The sequence below is a fragment of the Triturus cristatus genome, chromosome 6, assembly GCF_964204655.1.
Source record: "Triturus cristatus chromosome 6, aTriCri1.1, whole genome shotgun sequence".
Classification (NCBI taxonomy): Eukaryota; Metazoa; Chordata; class Amphibia; order Caudata; family Salamandridae; genus Triturus; species Triturus cristatus.
The window spans coordinates 1,500,844,021-1,500,868,319 of record NC_140589.1 but is presented as its reverse complement, the minus strand read 5'-3'; the positions used below and the strand labels follow the sequence as shown (position 1 = coordinate 1,500,868,319).

The 24,299-nt window shown below is 47.4% G+C and overlaps 2 protein-coding genes across 4 annotated transcripts in view; one reads left to right on the top strand and one right to left on the bottom strand.

Annotated features, from left to right (window-relative positions):
• MCM8 (minichromosome maintenance 8 homologous recombination repair factor) overlaps positions 1–17,330 on the bottom strand; it is a 402,649-nt gene extending 385,319 nt beyond the window's left edge. For both annotated transcript variants that reach the window (XM_085612630.1, XM_085612631.1), the window contains exons 1-2: positions 17,205–17,330; positions 730–898 (exon numbers count right to left, since the gene is read on the bottom strand). In XM_085612630.1, the coding sequence (XP_085468756.1) occupies positions 730–892 (163 nt within the window). In that variant the 5' untranslated portion in view covers positions 893–898; positions 17,205–17,330. The remainder of the gene's footprint in view (positions 1–729; positions 899–17,204) is intronic.
• A 14-nt stretch (positions 17,331–17,344) lies between these two features.
• TRMT6 (tRNA methyltransferase 6 non-catalytic subunit) overlaps positions 17,345–24,299 on the top strand; it is a 206,652-nt gene continuing 199,697 nt past the window's right edge. The window contains exon 1 of one of the 2 annotated variants that reach the window (XM_085612633.1): positions 17,345–17,818. In XM_085612633.1, coding sequence (XP_085468759.1) covers positions 17,721–17,818 — 98 coding nt within the window. In that variant the 5' untranslated portion in view covers positions 17,345–17,720. The remainder of the gene's footprint in view (positions 17,819–24,299) is intronic. The other variant, XM_085612634.1, reaches the window with a different exon arrangement.

Sequence of the window (24,299 nt, the reverse complement as noted above, 5' to 3'; positions counted from 1 at the left end):
TAAACCAACATTGCTTTAGAATTATTAATTATAATACGAGGACCAGCAGTATTCATAGTGGTTGTGTCAATAGTAAAACCATCAGTAGTAGTAGTAGGAGGAGGAGAAGGGGTACTAAGATAAGTAGGTATAGATGATGAAACAAAGTTAAACGCATAAGTAATGGTCTAATTGAAATATGTTGGCAGAATTGCTTGGTATAGATGTCCGACACTGGGGAGCAGGATTGCCAAAAACACGAAACCATATGTTTATACGACTGAGGAGCCAGGATTAAATGTCATACAAATATGTGCAAGGGTTTAGATTCACGAAGGATTACATGTGGTATGAAGGAGAACGGTTATGAAGTGTGTCATTTAATTAATTGAAAGTAAAAGGAAATGCAACATTTTATATTTCAACTCTGCAGCTAAAATAGATATTCAGATTACACTTCCTGTTCACCGCTTTCTTGTTCATTGGTGAAAGGCAGGTCACAAACCAAGAACAGCTTAGTTAAAGTAATGCGGGAAAGTTGTACCCTGGCATTCTGAAAGGCACTATAATGTCAAACTAATGGCATATTGATCACTATACAACTCCTAATTAACAATAACTGCTGTAAATAAGCTGGCTAGAAAAACCTTTTGAAAAAGAAATCCAGACAAAGTTAAGCGTTGATAGATAGGATCAACATTTTATATTTACAAATAATTTGTCTCTATGTAATCACGAAAATAGGCTTACCACCATCATCCCTTCCACCATTCCTCTTCCAGTTCCCTCTCGGCCCTTTGCCCCGGTCGCCTCTTCCCCTCCATGGTCGGCCTCTCCATCCATAGCTACTGCCTTCTCCTCTTCCACCTCCTCTCCAGCCACCTTGCCACGATCCTCTGAAATCACTGTTCATGTCACCCTTTGGGAGAACGAAGACAGACAATTAGCAAGTATTAAGTCATCTTAGGAAAGTAGGATATTTCTGGCATAGATACCCTCAAATTTTGCCTGGTGTCAGTGTGTTTTGACTATAGTTCACTGGGATCCTGCTAACCAGGACCCCAGTGACTGTGCTCTCTCCTCTAAATTTGCTTGGTAAGTACTTTGTACACCCCACAATTGGCATACTGGGGTACCATTAGAAGTCCCTAGTATAAGATACGGAGGTACCCAGGGCATTGGTACACCAGGGGTCTCCTATCGACTGCAGTATGTATTGTGCACCCATAGGAGCCCATGCAAACTGTGTCTGCAGAGCTGCCATTGCAGTCAGCATGACAGGGTGCATTCACCCTTCATTTCAGACATAAGGTTTCTCTAATATCCTGATCACTGCACTTTAAAACCTATAAATCGTCCCGAAGGTGGGTCCTTCAGTCCAAAGGCAGGGTGCAGGGTTCGACCGAGACGTGGCTCCAGGATGACATGGACTCGGTTTGCAATTTAGCTACTCCTACGGGATATACCATTCACACGGTGAACAGGAGCTCAAGAGGGGGCGGGCTAGCGCTTATAGTCAAATCTCACCTTGCCTGCCAACTAACTAAAGTGGACATAAAGGGCAGCGAAAGCGCTCGCTTTTCTATCAAAGCCAACTCACAGTTCTGCGCAACTGGCCTCTTGATCTATAGACCCCCTGGCGCTGACGCCCCCTTCTTTAACTCTCTCCTACAGTATCTGGGCACTAACATCACTAAAACGGCTAATTTCACGATCATAGGCGACCTCAACTTACATCTAGACAGAGACACCGAGCCTAAAGTTGCCACCTTTCTTGCGGATCTCGCTGCTTTTCAGCTTAATCAACTCGTAAGTGGTCCCACCCATAGAGCGGGACACCTCCTTGACCCCATCTTTACTAATATTACGAGTGGATCCGCATACCCGCCTATTCCTATGACTTGGACAGACCATCATCTGGTAATATTGTCAATTTCCTGCAATTCTAGCCCTGTTCTGGTGCCCACTCCGCTAGTTCAAAAACGTCTATGGAGAAAACTCCGCTTAGAAGATCTGCATAAACTCCTGGTGTTAAATCCCCCTCCCTCAAGTGATGACCTTGACGTAAGGTATGACCAGTTTTGCCTCTGGATCACCCAGGCACTAGACACCCTGATCCCTGCCAGATGGATCAAGGCCCGTACCCATACGGCTAGTCCTTGGTACAATTCTGAACTAGCCATTTTGAAAAAGGAATGCAAAAAGGCGGAGAGGGGTTGGAGAAAAAATTACGATGCCAATCTCAAACAGAATTATGCCCTACTCCAGAAAACCTATCACCGAAAGGTGTGTAGAATAAGAGCGGCATATTATGCCGATGAAATCAACAGTAGCTCCAACACCTCTAAATCGGTTTTTAAAATTCTGAAAGACCTTACTGCAAAACAAATTGCTATCACTGCCACTACCTCCCCTGACCTTTGCAACAATATGGCTAATTTTTTCACCAATAAGATTAGGAAAATCTATGATACTTTCCCTAACTGTCTGCAGCTTTCGGGTACTTTGGATCCTACCAGACCTTCTCTTTCCTCTCTTTCTACTCTTGAGCGAGAGAGTTTTCAAAAAATTTGTAGAAAAATCAAATCTGGCTCCCCGGCGGATCCCTTAAAACCGGAGACTTTCTGTGAAGCTCATGAACTTATTACAGAACACATACGAGACACTATCAACCTGTCTCTCTCTACCGCCAGTATTCCTTCCAAATGGAAGCAGGCATGGGTATTCCCCATCTTAAAAAAAACCACTTTAGACCCCACGCTTCCTGAAAATTTTAGGCCCATCTCCCTGCTTCCCTGGCCAGCCAAAATCATCGAGGCACACGTCAACAACATTCTGACCAACTTCCTCCTAACCAACAACATTCTGGACGACTCCCAACACGGGTTTAGAGCTGGTCACAGCACCGAGACAGCCCTGCTCAGTGTTACAGAGGACCTCCGTACCATCCTTGACAGCGGCGGAACGGCAGCACTGGTCCTGTTGGACCTCAGTGCTGCCTTCGATACGGTGTCGCACGAGGTCCTTTTGACGAGACTGGAGGAAATTGGTATTACAGGGACAGCTTTAGGATGGTTTAGAGACTTTCTTTCCAACAGGTCTTTCAGAGTCTCCACCCCCCCTTACATCTCGAAGGAGCATAACATCGGACAGGGAGTGCCGCAGGGTTCTTCCCTGAGCCCTACCCTGTTCAATGTCTATGTCTGCCCTCTTGCAGAGGTGGCTAGAAGGAGCGGACTAGCATTGGTATCCTACGCTGACGATACCCAGCTGGTGGTGGCTCTTAATGACAACAGTGGTCTGGAGGCTCATCGCTTTAAACAGACACTCACTGACATCACCAACTGGATGAAGGCGAATTTTCTCCAACTTAACGCGGGGAAAACAGAGATACTGCTCCTGGGGAAAAATACCGCGTCCTGGGGAGATAGCTGGTGGCCTGATGTCTTAAGCCAACCTCCTAAGCCTAAGGAATGCGTTAAAAATCTGGGAGTCTGGGTGGACTCGGCACTGAGGTTCACGCACCATACTAAAAAGGTGGCGGCCACCTGCTTCGGCATTCTACGTAACCTCAGACCTATTTTGGGGTTCTTCGACTGCCGCACCCGCCAGTTAATTGTTCAGGCGACCATCCTTTCAAGACTGGATTATGCCAGTTCTCTTTTATTAGGGGCGAACCTTGCCGAAACCTCCAGACTACAGAGAGTCCAGAATGCGGCTGCCAGGGCGCTGGTAGGTCTCCCTCGCCACTCCTCGGCGACCGGAGCCTTGAAAAAATTACACTGGCTCCCGGTGGGTAAAAGGATCCAGTTTAAGGCACTGTGTTTATCCTTTAAAATCCTTAAAACCGCCTCTCCCCCAATGTTGTGCCCCCTCTTGTCGGAGTATACTCCTAGGAGGTCGCTTCGCTCAGAGGGACAACATCTCGCGATCATCCCTCGCACCAGACTGGCCAGAGTAGGCCGCCGATCCTTTAGCTTCTTAGCTGCCAAGTTATGGAATAGTCTTCCGGAATCTTTCCGTGGCATGCAGGACCTTTTGGCCTTCAGAAAGGCTATCAAAACTCACCTTTTTCAATAACTGCTTCCATTTCTTTGCGCCTCTTTCTCTCTGCAATTGGTCTTTTCGCAGCGCCGGGACGCCCCTTGGCTGGGGCAGCCGTGCACTATATAAATTACCATAACATTAAGTATGTGGGTACCCCTGCACGAACTGAGATACCCCTACAAAACCTCGGACTCAATTTTCTGGGCTTTGTAAGTGCGAGACAGGCATTATAAGGTACGTAGTGGACACTGGCATGTCAAGATGTCTACCTATATAATGGCTTCCCCGAACCTGATCATGTTTGGTATCAAACATGTTGGAATCATTCAACTACACCAAATCCAGTATTCGTTGAATGATACCATGTACTGGGGGGCTCCCTAGAGGACTCCTCAATAACTACCTGTGTAGCCTTACAGGGTCTGACTGCCAGCCCACGCTGCCGACCTTAGACCGTGTTCTGCCCCTCTGCTGATGAGCTTCACTCAGGTAGGGGAAGCTTCTGAGCGCCACCAAACTGCATTTAAGGGCACATTTGGTACCCTCAATGCATAAACCAGTTTTGTCCAGTTCATGAGCCGTTGGCTCCTACTCTGGCACAAAACTATACAAAGGACAGGAGAGTGATCACACCCCTGTAAAGCACCTCCCTAGGGAAGTGCCCCAGAGCTCCTCCAGGTGGCCACATGGCTTTGCCATGTTCAATCTTGGCCCCTGGAAGCCTCTGATTGGCTAGGGTATCTGAGTAGCTTCCTTGGCTCCCTCGGATAGGTGGGTTACCACAGAAGAGGTCCTCCCCCTTTTTGGGGTTACTTAAGGGCTCCCCGGAGGGTGGGTCCTTAGATTAGTCCAGACGACAACTTCTGGAACCGACTGCCTGACGTCTGAAGATTATTGAAAGACTCTTCTGCTGGTGGACACTGGAACTCTGCTGTTCTTTAAGCTAGGACCAACGGCAAGACTGCTCCCAGTAGGAACAATCCTGCTGCATCTTCGTCCGTGAGCTTCTCCAAAGATCTGCAACTCTGTGGCTGTGCATCCTCCGAGTCACCAAGGACTGCAGCCTAGCCTGAAGGAATCTCCCTTAGATTGAAGGAGTCACTTTCCTGCATCCGCAGGCACCACAAAGTCGACAACAGGTTTGCTGATCCTGTTATCTCCCAGACATTGCCTGGCTCTGCAACACAGGTGGTGGTTTGTTGGTTCTCCAGAAGACTGACCAGTCTTCCCTCCAAGTTGGGAAACTGCAATCCCTCTCCAGCCAACGTAGACCGTCTACCTGTGCACCGCATTTGCTTGTTGTCACCAACGCTTGTTGGCTCTCTTCACCGAAGACCTTCAAGCTCCAAGAAGCCCCTGACTCCGGCACTGCACAGCTCTAAATACGTCGTCCTGCCTGCATCCTCTGCATCTTGGGCCTTCATCTCTTGTGTGCTGCTGGGGCTTCCTTGCGACCTCCTGTGCCTGCTACCTGAGGGTCCTCGAGGGGGCTCCATCGATTCCTGATGGCTCTCATGCATGCTCAAGGCCGTCTCTGACTTACCCTTGCTGAGTTAGTCCCACAGAGCTTGCTGGTCTGCAACCAAGCATCCTCTCTCATAAACCGTTGTTTGCATTTGCCAAGGCTTGTTGGTGGTCCTGCCAGCCACTGACCTTCCTGCACTCGCCGACAGGCTTGGGAAAGCTTGTGAAAGGCTCCTGCAATGTATATTAATACTTGACAAGGGGAACCCGTGAGGTAGGAAGGACCCAGGGTACTTGCTAGTTTGAAAAACAGGAGGTCCTTCAAAAACAATACAATATGCGATAAATATAGACCAGAATCGGCTCTATATAGTTATACAATGCCCAGCCGGACATTGAGGTTTTAATGATAAAAAAAGGTAATTTTTAGACATACGTTAGAATGTAGAGTGGGACACAGTCCTGCGTCCTTACACACTAAACAAAAGGTACAAACAGTCAAACATATAGAACATTTATCAGGCTGAAGAGAGAAGCTTGTAGCCAATACGAGATACAGGGGCAAGCTTTCACGAAAGTACAATGTCATGCACAATTTTAACATATGCGTTTAACATGCATGTTTGTACATAGGGTCGACGACGTTTCGATCTATTCAAACAATACATAGATCATCATCAGGACTAGAGAATATAAAAGCCTGAAAGTACAATTCCAGAATCGGAGACAAACAATTCCTAGAATTTGATTAGCCCAGGTCCAAGTAAGGAAGTGGGTGCGGGGATCCAACGGCCAGGAAAATTCCAATTAGTGGCACAGCTGAAAACACTTGTTCGCCGTGGCGCGTGGAAGGAGCTAAGGGATTATTCAGCTTCCCAGCGTAGCGGCTTGACAATCCAAGGTCCGCCAGCAACAAGGTGAACTGCACGATCGCATGGTTCTCACAGCTGCGGTCTTCTCTTCACCGTGCTACAGCAAAAACCTTCAATAGTGCTGGCATTGTAACCCTGTACCTCCTGGTCACCTCTTGGTGGTTTGGGTGGGGTGAATCTCCAACCTTCCTTGATCCAAGTGGATTCTTTGGGGTCCTTTGGAAAGGGTCCTAGAACTCTAATTTTCATCCGTGAATACCCTTTGTTGTCCTATGGACGTCTGACCAGGTGTACACAACCTGCTCCTGGGTGCCTTGGGGTCGGTAGCTACTCATCTTGGGTGGTTCCTTGCCTTCCCTGGAGTCCTCCAATCTTGGGTACTATTCCGTTTTGGTAACCATTTCACATTCCACTATTTTGGTATATGGTTTTACCCCATGATAGGGCCCAATGCGTTTTCCTATGCTACTTACCTCTTTTCTAAGTATTCCTTGTGTGTAATTGATACCTCCGGGTAGGAGGTATACCAAGTTAATGCCTAGTGTGTAGTAATAAGCTATCTTTTCTACTCACCTGGTGTTGTTCTTTCTTGTGTGAAAAGCTTACTGACCAACTATAGTGGTACATGCAACTGCTTTACACCCATCCTTGATAAGCCTTAGCTGTTCTTAACAGCTACCCCTTGAGAGCTTGGTTTTCGGGGACCTAAACACTATCACTAAGGGTTGCATTTAAACGGTGCACAGTGCCTCACCATAGGTGGACACTATATAATGAGCTGGAGAAGACTTTGGCCAGCATTTCCAGTACCCCCAAAATGAATGTGCTGCTCTCTACTGAAGAAGGACAACTATCCTGAAACACGTTTCTAGAGATACACAGCACTAGCTGCACCAACAAGGGTGAAAAACTAAAGCCTGACACCAAAATAAGTGTTATCATGCACTGCATTTACTATGATGCATCGGGGCAAACTGAGTGCTGAGATGTGAGGCAGTGTGCGCCCACCCTCCTACTATATAATGCGCCAGCTTCCTGCAATCTTTATTTAGCATTTCAGAATTTTCAAAAAAAGAAGTATGAAGACATTATAAATTACGAAGCTTTACACGGTTGCCCCAGGAGGGGAGAACCTGCACACAATCTTCTAGCAAGACTTTTAATTTGTCTGAGGCCTAATAACACAGGCCACACAAACCTTAGTACTGCATCTTCTTTGAAGACCTGCAAGTGAGAGGGACTCCATAAATGGCCCAACCCTCTGAAAGGAGAAAATGTTACTTGTCAAAGGGTCCTAAAATATTAAATTGATCACTAGCAATTCCACAAAGCTAGCTGATAGCTTCTACCTCCATAGATCACTAGCAAATTGGTTTCAAATATGTTTTAATCTGTCAGGTATTCTAATTTTTTCATCGCCACACTGCACAGAAAAGCTACCACATCAGACAGTAGCCCAAATTCTACTCAATGTCCAACCACTCTGCCTTTTTATAGGCAGATGGTCAACCCTAAGCCACTATCTCAGTAAAAATGGTGGCTCTCATTTCATGCTTACAGTTCACTTTTTAAGGATTCGAAGCTGGAAGGTTACATACAAGCATAGATGACAACCGAGGCACTCCACTCAGCCAGATCAATTAGCTATTCGGTTTCACCATTATTTTTTTCCCCAGCAGGGTTACCTGTGACTATATCAATGTTTACTGATTGCAACATTTTCATCATCCGTTTATGTTGACTTGGTTGTGCAGGGGTGTGGAATTTTTATAGCCCCACACCCATGACATTTTTTAGGGTCAAGGACAACAAGTGTTCATGTTTATTTTGTCCTTGGGACAAGAAGGCCCAATGCCCTGCTGCACAAACCCTTTGACTGTCACTTTACTGTGCCACATTATAAAATCAGAGAAGGGCATTGTCTGCAGTTAAGGTAATATTGTGTCCATAAGCTAATGCTGTTCGAACTTGTAATTATGGTTCATTAATGAAAACCCTTTATTATTAGGGTGAGCACTCTTAAGAAAATGTAAGCTAGGACTGCACTTCTGACAGTGGTTCCAGTATAACAAGCAGTGGCATAGCCAATAGGTCTCGCTTTTGGGTCCTTATAGTATGTAGTAATGCAGCACAACATCCTTGGGGGGGGGGGGGAGGGGAAGAGAAAGAAAGAAAGAAAGAAAGACTAGGTTTAAGCCTGTTATGCAAGTGCTTGTCTTTGTTTATTAGGTCTCACCTGGCGTAGGCGATTTAATGAAATGTGGGTATTTTCTGTAAAGGGCATGAAGCCCCGCCCCTCTTTTCCATTGGCTGGCATCACCGTTCATGCTAAACGGTGGCCAGCCATTGGAAAAGAGGTGTCAGTGACGTATTTGCTTGGCTTTTTGAGCTGTCCCATTTGGACGGCCTGGCCTGCTTTGCGTTGGTCGCAAAAGGTTTCTTATCTTTATGGGGCCAAACACATGGCCCCATAAAGACAAGAAACCTTTTGGCAGAAGCCGAGCAAATACGTCATGGCGAGCGCTTGTGCGATGTGAGCATGCGCAGAGCCTTTCGGTCCTAGCGTTGCCTCTTGTTATTCGAATGTACGTGCCGTAGCCCGAAGATACCAATGCTGAGCGGAGGGGGCAGGCCACTGTGCTGGGTATGCTCCGGGGACAGGCTGTAGTTTGGAGCAGACACTGGGTTTCCGTTGGTAATTACACATCCTGTGCTTAATTACACAGTAACAGGCTCCAAATATTATCCAGATTCTGGTCTGCTGAAGAAGAGTAAACTTTCAGTCAATGGCCTTTTCCTTACTGATGAAAGCACCCACTTTTCCACGTTCTTCCTACGTCAAACAGGTCTCCCCAACAGCACAGGTACGCACCTCTCGGCACCCCAAGGGCTTAGATCATTCAGCACCACAACGAGAGGACAGGGGTCTCTGCTGCCCAGTGCCAAGTGCAGAGGGTCACACAGGCCCAGGGTGCCGTCCACATGGACTGTGTAACCTGGGCGTGGGTCTCAGAAGAAACAACGACGGGCATCGAAAGAAAGTGTTGGCGGGGCAGACACTCGGGTACAAGGGCCCCCGAGGCACAATGCTGAGAATGACACAAAAGTTCCCTTTATAGGGGGTGCACTGGCTCTTAGATTCATTGTATCCGAAGCAGACTAGTACTGATATTGGAAAGCGGTGAGGTTTCTGGTTTTAGTTCTTTGCAAACTTGAATGACTGACTGACTGCCCAGCCTCTTCCATCTTGACTGAAATGGTTAATGCTCGTTTCACTTCCTCTGATTGTTCCAAACTCGGAATTCTTTAAAAATATCAGCATCCCTCACAGCATCCGAAGCCCAGAGCAGGGATTGTAGGGAGAGGGGTGTGTGTAGCGCGCAGTTACAAGAACATGTGCTGCAGGGGATATTGTGCCTGACAGGGAGTGCCGCGAGCAATCGCTGCAGGACGCATTGGAGACAGGAAGGATTAGGAAGTGGGCCGGGCGGAGCTACAAGCGAGCTTTTGGCTGGATTTTGTGTGTGTGGGGAGGTGCGTGAGGGATATTTCTTGTGGCTCAAAGCATGCAGCAGGGGGGGTTCCACGGCCAGATTGCGGTGACCTGGCAGAGGCCCAGACGCGACTCTAACTGCTGGAGTTGCGGCGTTGTGTTGGTGAGGAATGAGGTGCATTGGAAGAGCCCTGTTCGGACTCCAGGGCTGGAACAGCAGTGTGCGGCAGACCAGGACTGATGCGGTTTGGCAGAGCTGTGCGTGGTTCCCTGCAGAAGAACAGTAGATTTGCAGATTTTATTTTTTGACAGTTTTATATAAAGGTGAACGAGGGTGTGCGGGAGATATTTTTCCTTGTAGTTGAGTCGCCTGCTCCTCTCTACACACTGTAGAATAATCACAGGAGTTATACCCATAGACCCAACTGAGATTGGGTAAATACTTGTAAATGCGACAATATCCCAGCAGGATATACTGAAATTATTTAAAAAAGGTATGTACAAGACATTACAAGGAAAAAGAGAGGAAACTCAAAGTTATTTTTTCAAAAGCGCCAATCGGCGTCATATATTTTTTTTTGGATAGATCAACAGAGCACAACAAGGTATAAAATACTCTGGCAACCCTAGTGAAAAAGTGTACAAAGTGCTCGTGTAAGTGAAACAACGGCGCTAGTGACAACGTGGAAAAAACACAACAACAGCCGGCGCATGAAGGCAATATGTACAATACAAGGTCCATATAACAATTTGCTGGATAGTAAGATTGGTAATTTTCTTTTTCAAATGAACCAAGTTTGTGTGCGCCAAGAGCGTTTAGGCTGGTGGGTAATGGTCAACGGCGTTTCGATCCTGCCAATTTAAGGATCATCATCAGGACCTGGGTTGCTTAATTTGGGAGTGCTCTTGTGCAAGGGGAGAGGGCTGAGTGTTCCGCAATAGGTGAATAATTAAGTGGAGGGCACGGGGAGGAGGTCGATTAGTGACTAATCGACCTAGTTGGCGCACATGTAATTGGCTCCTCTAGTCCTCTCTCCCGCTCTGGATTTACTCCTGTTTTGCTGTGGATCGCTATTTATATACGCGACCAGAGCCTTGACTGCGGCTCCATTCAACCTTGGGCTGCTGCCTGGTCCTCCCCCTACATCGGTTGCTTTTCCTGCGAAGTTCCTATTTGCTTCGCTTCACGAGGGAGACCTCCTCCCCGTGCCCTCCACTTAATTATTCACCTATTGCGGAACACTCAGCCCTCTCCCCTTGCACAAGAGCACTCCCAAATTAAGCAACCCAGGTCCTGATGATGATCCTTAAATTGGCAGGATCGAAACGCCGTTGACCATTACCCACCAGCCTAAACGCTCTTGGCGCACACAAACTTGGTTCATTTGAAAAAGAAAATTACCAATCTTACTATCCAGCAAATTGTTATATGGACCTTGTATTGTACATATTGCCTTCATGCGCCGGCTGTTGTTGTGTTTTTTCCACGTTGTCACTAGCGCCGTTGTTTCACTTACACGAGCACTTTGTACACTTTTTCACTAGGGTTGCCAGAGTATTTTATACCTTGTTGTGCTCTGTTGATCTATCCAAAAAATATATGACGCCGATTGGCGCTTTTGAAAAAATAACTTTGAGTTTCCTCTCTTTTTCCTTGTAATGTCTTGTACATACCTTTTTAAATAATTTCAGTATATCCTGCTGGGATATTGTCGCATTTACAAACCTCTCTACACACTGCCAGCCCCTGATGTGATGGCTCTTCGGTGACCCCGAGAACGTCACCCTGCAGGTTGTGCGTATACTCTGCCCTGCATGCTTTCCATCTGGGCATATTGAGTCCATATGCCGTGCCAGGCTTATACTTGTGCCCAGTGTTGCACATAAATAATGTGCTACTTTCTGCTTACTGCCCTGCGTATACTGTGGGTTAGGGAACAATTTGGTGCGAACCCTGAACTCGGTGATGGGCAGGCGGCCTACACTAGGTCTCCACTTTGTGCCATGGATGCACATGGTTGCCCAGCTCTGTACTCACCAAGGATAAGATATATTCAGAGATGCACATGCACTCGGCGCCGCCCTACATTTAAGCGCTGCTTCCGTCCTAGTTCCCTTTTCAATCTACTCTCATACTTCCCCCCCACCTTCACAATTTTGCTCTGACTTCCGCCACGCACTCTATCACCCTCATCCCTCTGGTTCTCCACCTGCACCACTGATTCTTCCACCCACTCCAGCTTCACCAGTTCACTTTCTCACCACTAACTTTACCCCTCTCTTCCTTACCACACTGCCCCCTATCGTTCCTTCTCATGCACATTCCTCAGTGACTTACTCCGCGCACAGACAACAGGGACAACAAATCGTCCAGAAAAAAATATAAACAGTTAACCTCCACTGCTCGCTCTCACTTTCACTCTGGCCATTGCCCCTATTTCCCAGTTTCCCTCTGCTCCACTTTTACTCCCTCTCAGTTCGGCTCTCTTTAGAGATGAGTCGTTCGTGGGTCGGACCGTGGTACACTCCCTGATCAACATCTCGTTGGAGTCGGGCACGGTCCCCCGTAGCTGGAAGCGGGCGATGGTTTCCCCCATCCTAAAGAAGCCCTCACTGGACCCAGACAAGCCTGAAAACTATCGGCCTATCTCTTTGCTTCCCTGGCCTTCCAAAGTAATGGAGGCCCATGTCAACAAAGTTCTCTCGGCCCACCTCATCCAGTTTAACATCTTGGATCCCACCTAAAATGGCTTCCGTGCTGGTCACAGCACGGAGTCTGCCCTTCTCTCCATGGCTGAACACCTACGCACAGTGATGGATGCGGGGCAGACAGCGGCGCTCGTCTTATTAGATCTGAGCGCCGCGTTCGACACCGTGTCCCATCCTATCCTGCTGCATCGCCTGGAGGAGGTCGGGCTGGGTGGCTCTGCCCTCCAGTGGTTTCGCTCTTTCCTGAACTATCGTTTCTTTAGCGTTGCGTTGCCACCGTACCAGTCCCAATTCCTTCCTCTGAGACAGGGGGTCCCGCAAGGCTCCTCGCTGAGTCCCACGCTTTTCAATCTGTATGTGAGACCGCTGGCTGAGATCGTCAAGCAATGGGACATGACTATGGTCTCGTATGCTGACGATACTCAGCTAGCGGTGACTATCAGCGGGGATGCGGATCGGGATGCCCCCAGGTTTCAGAGTGGACTTAGGGCGGTGGCAAGCTGGATGAAGAACAACTGTCTCCAGCTCAACGCGAAGAAAACCGAGATCATGATCGTTGGCAGGAAGGCGGAACTGTGGGGGGACAAGTGGTGGCCCATTGAACTGGGGCCGGTCCCTCTCCCGGTCACTGAACTTAGGAATCTGGGAGTGTGGATGGATCCCGCTCTCAGTTACGAGGGCCACTCGAAGAAAATCGCGGCCGGCTGTCTTGGCATCTTGCGGTCGCTGAGGCCCATTCTTAAGTTCTTTGACCGTGGTACCAGGCAGCTGATAGTCCAGGCCACGGTATTATCTCGCCTGGACTATGCCAGCTCGCTTTTGGTAGGGACCAACGTGGCGGAGACTACCCGCCTTCAACGAGTGCAGAATGCCGCGGCTAGAGCCATTGTAGGCTTACCCCGAAGGAGCTCTGTCTCAGGTGTTTTGAGATCCTTGCATTGGCTCCCCATTAAATCACGCATCCAGTTCAAGGTGTTGTGCTTGGCGTTTAAGATCTTGAGGGGAGTAGGTCCGCCAATTCTTGCTGACCTCCTGTCGTGGTATGTTCCTTCCCGCGCTTTGAGATCGGGAAGCCAGGCGCTCGCGGTGGTCCCCCGATACAGGTTGTGTCGGGCTGGTGGTCGCTCTTTTCGGGTGAGGGCGGCTGAACTCTGGAATTCCCTCCCAGTGGACTTGCGGCTACTGACTGACCTCTTGGCCTTTCGCAAAGCTCTGAAAACGTTTCTTTTTAAATAGATCTTTTATCTGTGTTGTGTCTCTGCTATCTGTTGCACATTGCCTGCCATGCGCCAGGACGCCCCTTAGCTGGGGCAGCTGTGCGCAATACAAAAGTGCATAACATAACATAACATTCCTTGGTTCTCTCCCACCTCCACTCTTCTTCCGTCGCCTACATATTTTACACATTCCCTCATTCTCGCACCTGGGTCTCTGCCTTCTACTTCTACATATTTCTTAACTGTTTCTCTGTCTCCCAGTTCCATTGTCCTCTCTTTCTCCTCGTCCTTCTTCGGTCACCCTCCCATGTCCACGTCCTACAGGGTCTCCCCATCATCTCCCACCTTTCTCTTACCTTCGCCTCCCCCACTCCCTCCCCCCTCTAGCGCCACCAGTCTGCTTACAGATTCCACCTTTCTTCTATTTTTTTGCCCCCACCTTCTGCAATCTGCATCATTTCTATTTCTCACCGCTCCACCATCACCCTTCCCTTTTCCCTCATCTCTTGCGCTTATTCCCTCACCACTACGTGCTCCATCCCCCTTCTCTTCCCTATACAATCAGCATAATTTTACTCAAAGCTACACACTTCCACACCACACAATTCAACTCTTCACATTTCCATTCTACACCACATACAGCAAACCACATCATTCAACTCAACAACACAATTACACAACACACCACATACATTTAAATCCATACCACAGAATTCCACATCATGCCAGAAAAAACAGCACACCACATAATTAAACTCCTCTACATACCACTCCCGAACACAAAATACCATTCCAAATAATTACACTCCATAATGTACAATGCCACTCCACATAATTCCAGTGCACTCATTACCACATCTTTACTATCCACAAAAAAACACTGCACACCATACCACATAATTCCACTACACTAATCCGCTCCAGACCACACAATTCTACCTCATAGAATTCCACAACTAACAATACCAATTGAACCCACACAATTCCACTCCACACCACCTACATCCACTACACTCCAAACAAAGCACATGGGTAAAAAAATATTATCATTTACAACGCAAATAGCTCTAACTCTCACAAATGCGAGACCTATTGCATTGCAAATGCTTGTTTGTTATAAGCAACAGAGACAAAGAAAGCCCTTTCTTCCACATCTGGAAAAAAATGCACCTTTCCTAAAAAGATGACATAGCTCTTCTGGCATTTGCGTGCAGATAGCAGACAGGAAGCCAAGAACGTTTGACTCGTAGGCACATTTTTTAAAGTTAATGAAACAGTAAGAGCCATTGAAGAGCTGCGATCACCGGCAGCTACGGAAGCTATCCCTAAAGAAATCTGTACAACACATGTAGTGCTTAATGCGAGCGCCGTTGTGAACTCGAATGAGGCTTCACAAAAGGGGTGTTTACTGTGCTGTGCACCAACCATAAGCCCATCAGTTGCTACTCACGATCAATGACAGCTGTTGTGGAGCGAGGATCCTGTGGGAGGCAAGGTGGGCAGGCTCTCCGGTGCCACTCCGTCTGAGCCAGCAGCACTGCAGTCCACACTGTGAAAAGGGAGCAGTGGTGGGAAACTCTTGAGGTTTGCAGCAGCTAAGTGAGCAAACCTTCTTTCTGTACTGCATGCTTGCAGAGGCTCCAGGAATATTAGCGCTACCTACGTCCAGGCAACACAACAACCATGCTCACGTAGGAAAAGCGGCAACACCAAACTTTTGAAAATGGGAATACGGGTGCCAAAGTTAAAACTGGCGTTTTTCCGCTTTTGAAAACAAAAATTTTCAAAAGTTGATTTAGGCGAGCCACACAGCACAAAAGAAAGGTGTGTGGCTGCTATGCTAAATCCAACACAGTGTGACTGGCACTGTTTAAAGCGCAACATTGCATTTGTGGTGAGCCACACATAAAGATAGCTGCCTGTTATGCACACACTCTGGAGCCCCGTGACTGACAAGGAGGGAGGGGGAGAGCGAGGTGCTTGGGAGAGCAAGGCTTAATGAGCCATGAAAGCCACATGGCGGCTGCACGCGTGCACGCGCTCGTGAACGCAAGCTTGAGGCCAGGAAAAGATTGTGATAGCACTTTGAAAAGCCACTAACTAAATGTCTCGCAGATCAGCGCATGTGCTGGCTCAGCGAGACCTAAAAAGGTGTACACACGTTTGCAAAGTTTACCAATATGAGGCTAAGTATAATGCTCCCAGAATGGTCTCTGATTAAATGCAAATATTTGCAAAAGGTTGAAAGCAAGATTGATAATTCTTTGTTTTCAAAATAAAATGTTCACAAAAAATGCAATTAGAAAAAAAAATGTTTTGCTAAACTACAGTAAAATTTGGGTTACAATTTCTTTGAGGCATCATTTAATGAAATGGGTTGATGTATGCTAGTATTTCCCAAAAATATTTATAATGGGAAAATCAGTGTAACCTGTTTGACCAAGACTATGGCAAACATGAAAATAAGCAAGTACTGGCAAAGCCAATTGGTCCAACATTGGTGGTCAGTCTCTTGGTTTTGTCAAGGTGGGTCTTGTTTTCACATGGTTTTTGGAAATCTTCATTGTTGTGGGAGCTGCTGCGAGCTCACTATTTTATCAAGCATTGGCAAAAAGAAAAATATTTTTGGGTGTCAAAAAGCACATATTGCTACAGTAGCTCTTGGCACTGAACACAACTACTTTGTGTGCCAATATGCTCCTTCTGAAAAGCAGAATGCAGTCAGCCTCTGTGAAGTCAGCTGGTAAAGCTAGAGATAGAACTTTAATAAAAAACAAAAGGGTCTTGGTTAACACAGACATCATTAGGGTCCCAATTCTTAAATAAATTTACAAAAGTGCACCCATGGTATATGTCTTTAGGTTAGTGCAGATTTACAGCTTTCATGATAATTTTTGTGACAGTTTAACACAAGCAAATATGCATCTGTAGATATGCTCAAGCGAAAATCTGTTGAGCGTTTCAAAGTTCATATACCCTCCAACCACTTTTTTGCCAAACCCTGGAAAAAGTTTACTTCTGCCCTTGCCAGGAGCAAATTACCAACCTTTCTCAGTAGTGCGGCAGAAGATAAGGCGAATGTCAAAACAAACCAATGGGTGAAAAGGCTTGGCAGTAAGCTCCAATAAATAGGTTCATTATACGTACACCTTATATACCATCAAACGGTTTTGGCTAATGCCAGAACTAAAGACATGAGACACCGTACTTTATTTCGTTCGTGTGCTTTAACTTCACTTTATGTACTCCGTAGCCTTGCTGTGTTTTGATTTTGAAAAACAAAAAAGCAAAGTGACTATTCAAGAAAGTAAGCAGAAAGCCAAGTGGAATGGTCTTGTACTCCACTAGAAACGCGTTGTGACCTCACTAAAACACACACTAAAACAACAGAATAGGAGAAAATATTCCGAACCTGAAACTTACCGCTAAAAAGTCATCTGCTTTACTTTCGACTCTGAGGTGCTTGAAAAACCGAAGGGAAAGATAGCCAATTGGAAAACTAGTTAATACTGACTGACGCGCGAACTGAACTGGGTTGGTCCTGAGTGGTTGCACCGCCCCACACAGGGTGCAATTGGTTAGAAGAAGAAAAACAGTACCCGCCTCAGAAAAGCTGGTCCAGTCACTGGCAGTTATCACCGAGCCGACCCGGAAAAGAGCTCGCTGTTCAAAAACAACTAGAGTGCTAAATTTCTTTATTTTGTCCAAGGAGGTGGTGTGAGGTGGTAACCGCAGACGCCGGCGGCTTGATCTGGCGCTGGGAAATTTACGTCGTTCTCTTAAAGCAGACTGCAGAACGTAAACAAATCGAAAGGTGTTTTATATTGGCAAGCTATGACAGTCCTCTTTCTATGTCTCTTAACCTGCTTCTTCCGGTGCACATGGTCCTTAATTCACGGTTGTACCTCCTGAACTGCGGGTAAGCCAGAGTACTTGAGCATGGCAGGGAAGAGTATTGGAGATCCAATTGAGGATGGCGCTTACGTGGTGCTGAAGAGAGGCGAAGTGTTCAAGGCGGCGCAGGTGCAGTTCCGGAAGTGAGTACAGGTTTTAAGGCTTGGGGGTATCGTAACCCTTCTCAATTTATATTGATGTGTGTATTAAAAGAGTAGGGCTCACATTGCTGCAGAGTTTTAATGAGAATAGAGGCATTCGATGTTCAATTTTTATTTTTTTGGTGTTTTATAAAGCGCGAACATGACCAACATGGTATCATATCAGAGCGATGTACAACGAGAGAGCTGGTGAGGGTTGCCATACAGTCAGAACACCCGATACTTAAGTTGCGCTGCACATAGAATCAAATAGCAAGGTATAACATTGTAGGGTACAATATCAAATATGGAGGATTGACAACATCGAAATAGTTCCTTATGACACTAGTTTTTTTATGTCTTGAGTGAAGCATTAGAGGGGCATGCAGGGGAATGCTGTTGAGATGCAATGAAGATACAGGAGACATTCAATTGAGGTAACCGAGAGGATGGGATGTAATGAAGGTAGAGGAGACATTCAAAGGAGGTAACTTTTGAAAGTTTATTACAACTTCAGCAGGAGCTCGCTCTCCGCAGGTCCGTTCTCCATGAAATCCCAACCGTACCGGTTGCCATGAGCTCAATACTGTAACATCAGAAACAAAAGTAAACCTTATGTGTGATCACGCTCCACATATACATGTAAAACCAACCTGCACGTCATCACGCTCGTGATCACCTAAGATACTAAAGGGAGGAGTCGCATTCCACAGATGCCTTACGATCCCAGCGCCGCAATTTATAGGATGACCCGTGAAGGTTGACACCATGTAACTGGACTTGAATGCCCAGTTGTTGGGACGCATATGCACTCCCAGTTCCACACTTGAGCTTCTTTCTATATGCAACCTGTTCAGGCAGTTTGTAACTCTATAAGTAGGATGTTGAAATCAATTGGAAACTAAGGCATCAATACACATGCCATCATTTTTTTAAAAGTTACCCTACAGCTTGATTTAGCTAATTTTTCACTGTTCAGTATCAATATAAGAGGTCACTGATGAGGTTCACCGTACAATGGCAATATAATGTAAGGCAAAACGTCTGTCTCCAATGAATCCTCTTTTGATACTCTGTACATTGAAGTCAAAGAGGGGGGGGGGGGGGGTACAAAAAATAAGGTGCAATATAATTCTGTTTGCCATGTGTTTGGGACCAGAGTTGTGTATTGCTTTGTGTGTTATGCATGCAACCTTCAGTTGGATCCTAGCCTCAACTGGGAAATGTGATCATAATAATGGCATGTGCCTGTTAATAGTGTAGCCTCTGCATTTGTCGCTTTCATTGGATCTAGGCTGAACCAACGTTTCAAGGTCTTCTAGAGGAATGAAGGGTTTTAGTTTTCTTATAAGGTGCAGAAGTAGCAGGCAACGAAAAATCATAAAAATATTACTAGACCTGCAGGTCTAGTGACGTAAAGAATCTACTTGACTTATTTGTAAGGATCTTGACCCATAAACTGGTTTCAAATGATGTGATCGTGGGCAAATAATTTAATTAATTGAGCTACCATTTCCTTCATTATCACATATGACGGCCCCTTCAAATTTGCGAGTTCAGCATGTCTGCAGTACAAAAAACTCTTTTGTTTGATTTAATATACTACATTCTTTTCCATATATAATACATATCTAGCTGCATATAGGATACACCTCTCCCATGACTTGCCTCTTAGTTCGTTAACAGCATTTTCATCAGGACGGGGCGGAAAGTTTCTCAAATCATGTTTAAAAACTATCACTTTTTAATAAACACATAACAAAAGCATGAAGTGGTAGCACACTGTCATTTGTAATCAGCAGATTAGACAATGAAATGGCCACAAACTTTCCCACTGATATGCAGCTTTACTGATTAAACTATATAGTGTACAAACAATAATGTTTGGAAATAGAGTTTCTGCGAAAAAGAGTCATTTGCACATCACCAAGTTAAGTGTTCTGGGTAGTTTTGTTCCTATTTAACTCTTTGTTTGCATCACACTAATTAATTACCAAAAATGTGCAATTGTAATTCCTGATATATTTTGAAATATTTGTAGTCATTACAGGCTATTTATTATAAATGTTATGTGTTGGAGAAAAATAGCTGACATCTTCAGACCGCTCACTTGACAAAAACCTCTAACTCAAGTTAGAGAGAGAAAAATAAACCTCATTTTCCAAGCAGCAATTAGTTAAAAGACAAACTGGAGGGGGAAGTTGTGAATGTTTCTGGTGATGAAGGCAGTAGAGTGGACCCTGGACTTGAAGTGACACAAATGAGTGTTGGTGGAAATGTTTCTTTTGGGGTGGGAAAATGAGGGTGGAGTGGTGAGTCAGCTGAGTTATGGCTGTAGTGCGCATGTGTGTGATTCAGTGATTACAGGGTGAAGAACGGGGCTCGGAACAGACATGCTCCCAGCAAATATGGAGCTTTTATTCCTAACTGTTATTATCATTAGCCCAGTCAATTGCCTTATAAAGCGATTTTTCTACAGTATCTACGGATGAGACCACTTTACGTCCCCCAAAGTTCCGCACCATACACTGCAGACCCCGGTGCCTTATGGTTATAGACCTGCAACACTGGGGAATATAGGAATGTATTGGGAGGCCTAATTGGTTTTAAACAATTCCCCCAGTGTTTTGCTCTAATCTACGTTTGCACCTTGCAATATGGGTCTGCCAATTGAAGTGTTTATTCAAAACGATGCCCAGGTATTCAAAAGCATGAACTAGCTCCAATGGGGTCCCTCTCAACATAGTATTAGATCTAGTGGAACGGCAAGGGTTAAACTGCATATACTTTGTTTTTGACAGGTTGATATCTGAACCCCTCGCGTGACAAAGATTGTCAAACCTGTCTAAGATTGTTTGCAATCCCATAGGAGACTTGGATAGGATCAGCGTGTCATCTGCAAACATCAGGGCAGGAGCCCTGAGGTTTGCCAGGTGGAGTGCGTCTGACGCCTCATGATCCTCATATGCTACCAGATCATTTATGAAAAAAAGAATAAAGTGGGCGCAAGAACGCATCCCTGTCTATCTCCCCTACTGCCCGGAATTCGATCTGTGATTTTCCCCCCGCTGCCCACATCTAACTTTTAAATTGCAGTCATGGAGTCTTATAATCAAATTTTTTTTTTTTTTTATTTTTTTTTTTTTGAAACCGTTTATTACAGAATCCAAAAGATATACAAAGATGGGCCTACAACCTTCAGGCCGGCCGCTAGCAGACAGAAAGAGCATATAATACAAACAGTAGAACACACGCTGCGGCAGAAGAGAGATCACAGGAGTTGAAAGAAGCGTTGGCAGCCACACCATCCGGACCCCACACAACGGTTTCATTTTTATATAAATAACGAAGAAACAAGTCCACAAGGCAACCCACAATCGGAACAATAGCATGTGCTCCCCTGGGGGGGACCCTACCGGTCCACAGGAATATCAAGGGGGGGGGATAGGTCGGGACGGAGACAAAGTGAACTCAAGCCCAGAACCAGGAAGACAAGCAGGCTAAGGAGACGGGGCCGGTGACGGATCAGGCATCAGCGGCGGGGTACAGATTCCCCCACGGTAGGCGTTCCCGGTGCCCCACACTTTCACCCATTTCCCAGGCTTACCTCTCGCAACATACACCACCTTTTCCCGAAACATACACCAATCCATGTTGTCCTTCCACGCCGAGACAGTCGGTGACCTCTGGGAACCCCACAATTGCGCAATATCACGCTTGGCCACCATATATCCCAGAGTCACCCACCACGTCTGCGGCACTGAGTAGTCGGTTGGCTCCCACACATTCAGGAGACATCTCCTCGCCTCGGGCAGGAGCGGCACATGCGTAACTGCCTGCAAGACCTCGTGCACACCACGCCAGAATCGCGTCACCTCCGGGCATTCCCACAATATATGGAGAAAGGTCCCCAAAGAACCACACCCACGCTTACACAACCCGTCCACAGCATAGCCCATACGCATCAGACTCGGCCCGTAACATAGACCCTATGGAGTATCTTGAGCTGGACGAAGCGAAGGCGAGCCGGTATGGCCACCTCTTTCGGGGAGGCCACCGCAGACACCCAGTCCTCGTCATCCAGCTCCAAGCCATCAGCCCCCCACGCCTCACGAAGTCCAGTCAGCAGTCCCGAGCGATCATTGATGAGTTTTTTGTAAATTAATGAAATCGTGGCATCCGGTACATGCCCATCTAGCACTTTATCCTCCAGAGGGGAGTACTCCGGGATGGAGGCAACAACCGGGAATACGGAGCACAACGCATGACGGATCTGCATATATCTTAAGTACTCCCTGTCCTGCAACTGGAATTCCGTCTGCAGCACATCGAACGTTTTTGAATCCCCCCCTCGTCCAGAGATCGCCCACCCTGTTGATGCCTATCATATCCCACTTCTCAAAGCCCTTCGAGGTCCACAGGGAGCCCAGCCGCTCAGATGCGTATAGTGGCGTCGCCCGGGTCAAACGATCCTTCCACCCCATCGCTAAGTTAGCCGCGTGCCACACTCGCACCATGACCCGCGTGGGGCCCGTCAGACGTGCGTCGAGCGAGCTAGAATAAAGCGCCCGATTATAGTCGCCGCCCGGCAGTAACCTTTTATCCATCTCAAAGGCCGGGTTTAGAGCGGGCCAGTAAAGGCCGTGATTTATCGCAGCCAGCTGGGAGGCCCAGTAATATTGCTTGATGTCTGGGAGGGCTACCCCCACGTCGTACCACGGGAGCGTCAGCTTCGCCAGGGCGATATGCGGTCTACCCTCCCAGAACAGGTGGCGCTGCAAACTCTCCACCTCGCGAAAGTAGCGCGCCGGGACAACGTCCATCGTGTTCTGTAAGGCGTACAGGAAACGTGGCAGCGACATCATCTTAAACAATGCCGCCCGGCCGAGCAGCGAGAGCGGCAAGCGCCTCCAACGCGCGACATCCTCCTTCAGGCGCTGGAGGGGGGGAAGCAAGTTCTGTTTATACCGGGCCTCCGCGTCCAGGGTAATGAAGATACCCAGGTACCTAAATCCCCGCGGGGCAATCTGGATAGGACAACCCCGCGGAAGGATAGGAGCCTCCCCAGAGAGGACATACACACAAGATTTAGCCCAATTGATGACTAGGCCGGAGTTGAGGCCAAATGAGTGCAATACATCAACCAGCACTATCAGCGATTTACGCGGGGAAGCCAGGTACAAAAGAATATCATCAGCGTAAAGAGATACGCGGTCCTCATAATCGGGGGTCCATCGGAGACCACGGATAGAAGGATGCCACCGCAGCCACTCCGCCAGGGGCTCCAAGGCAAGCGCGAAGAGGAGCGGCGATAACGGGCAGCCCTGCCGCGTGCACCTGCCCAGCTCAAACGGAGCCGACACTCTACCGTTTACAGCCACCTGCGCCAGCGGTCCGGAATACAACAATTTCACCCAACCGATGAATCCCGGGCCAAACCCAAACTTCGCCAGCGTCGCCCAAATATACGGCCACTCAAGTGTGTCAAACGCCATAGTGGCGTCCAGGGACGCCAAAATGGCCGGCTCCCGTATGAACGGGACACACGCGAGCACCCCATGCAAGCGCCGCAGGTTGAGCGCAGTGTTGCGATGAGGGATAAAACCGGACTGATCCTGGTGAATCAGATCGCACACCACGCCAACCAGCCGATTGGCCAACACTTTGGCGAGAATTTTGGGTTCCGCATTCAGCAGTGAAATGGGCCTGTAGGACGTGACCCGGTCCCGCGGCCTCCCCTCCTTGTGAATAACCACGATAGTAGCCAGACGCTGGTCTAGCGGGAGGGAACCCGCCGAACGGGCTGCGAGGAACATAGCACGGAGATGCGGCGCCAGCGTATCCGGTCGCAGCTTGTACAATTCGATAGGAAGACCATTAGGGCCCATGGCCTTGCCGGAAGCGACCGAACGTATGGCGAGGGCAATTTCCTCAGATGTTGGGGCGGCGTCCAACGACACCCTGTCCTCCTCCGAAAGGGAAGGCAGCGCGATATCCCTGAGCAGGGCATGGGAATCCTCTTCCGAGCGGGAGTACACCGGGGAATACACCCCACGGAAATATTCTGCAAAGCAATCAACAATTTCTTCCGGTTCAGTGACACACACACCATCCAGTTTCTCAATCGACGGGACAACACGACTCGCTCTCTCCTTTTTATCCAGCCACGCAATCAGTTTCCCAGCCTTATCACCCACGTCATACAGTCTCCCCTGTTGCTCTCTACTGAGGCCCCTGGGCCGCCTCCGTGACGAGGGCCTTATAGGCCGCCTGCTTGCTTATAATCAAATTTAATAGGTAAAGTGTACCCCCATGTCAACTCAAATTTGCCACAACTTAGGTCGGGGTACGAGGTCGAATGCTTACCGGAGATCAAGAAACACCACCTGCAACCGCCCACATCCTATAGCTGTACAAGCTTCCAGTACGATAGCTAGAGCCGAAAAACCTGGTGCAGCATAGTAATGCGCTCTCGCAATCCTGC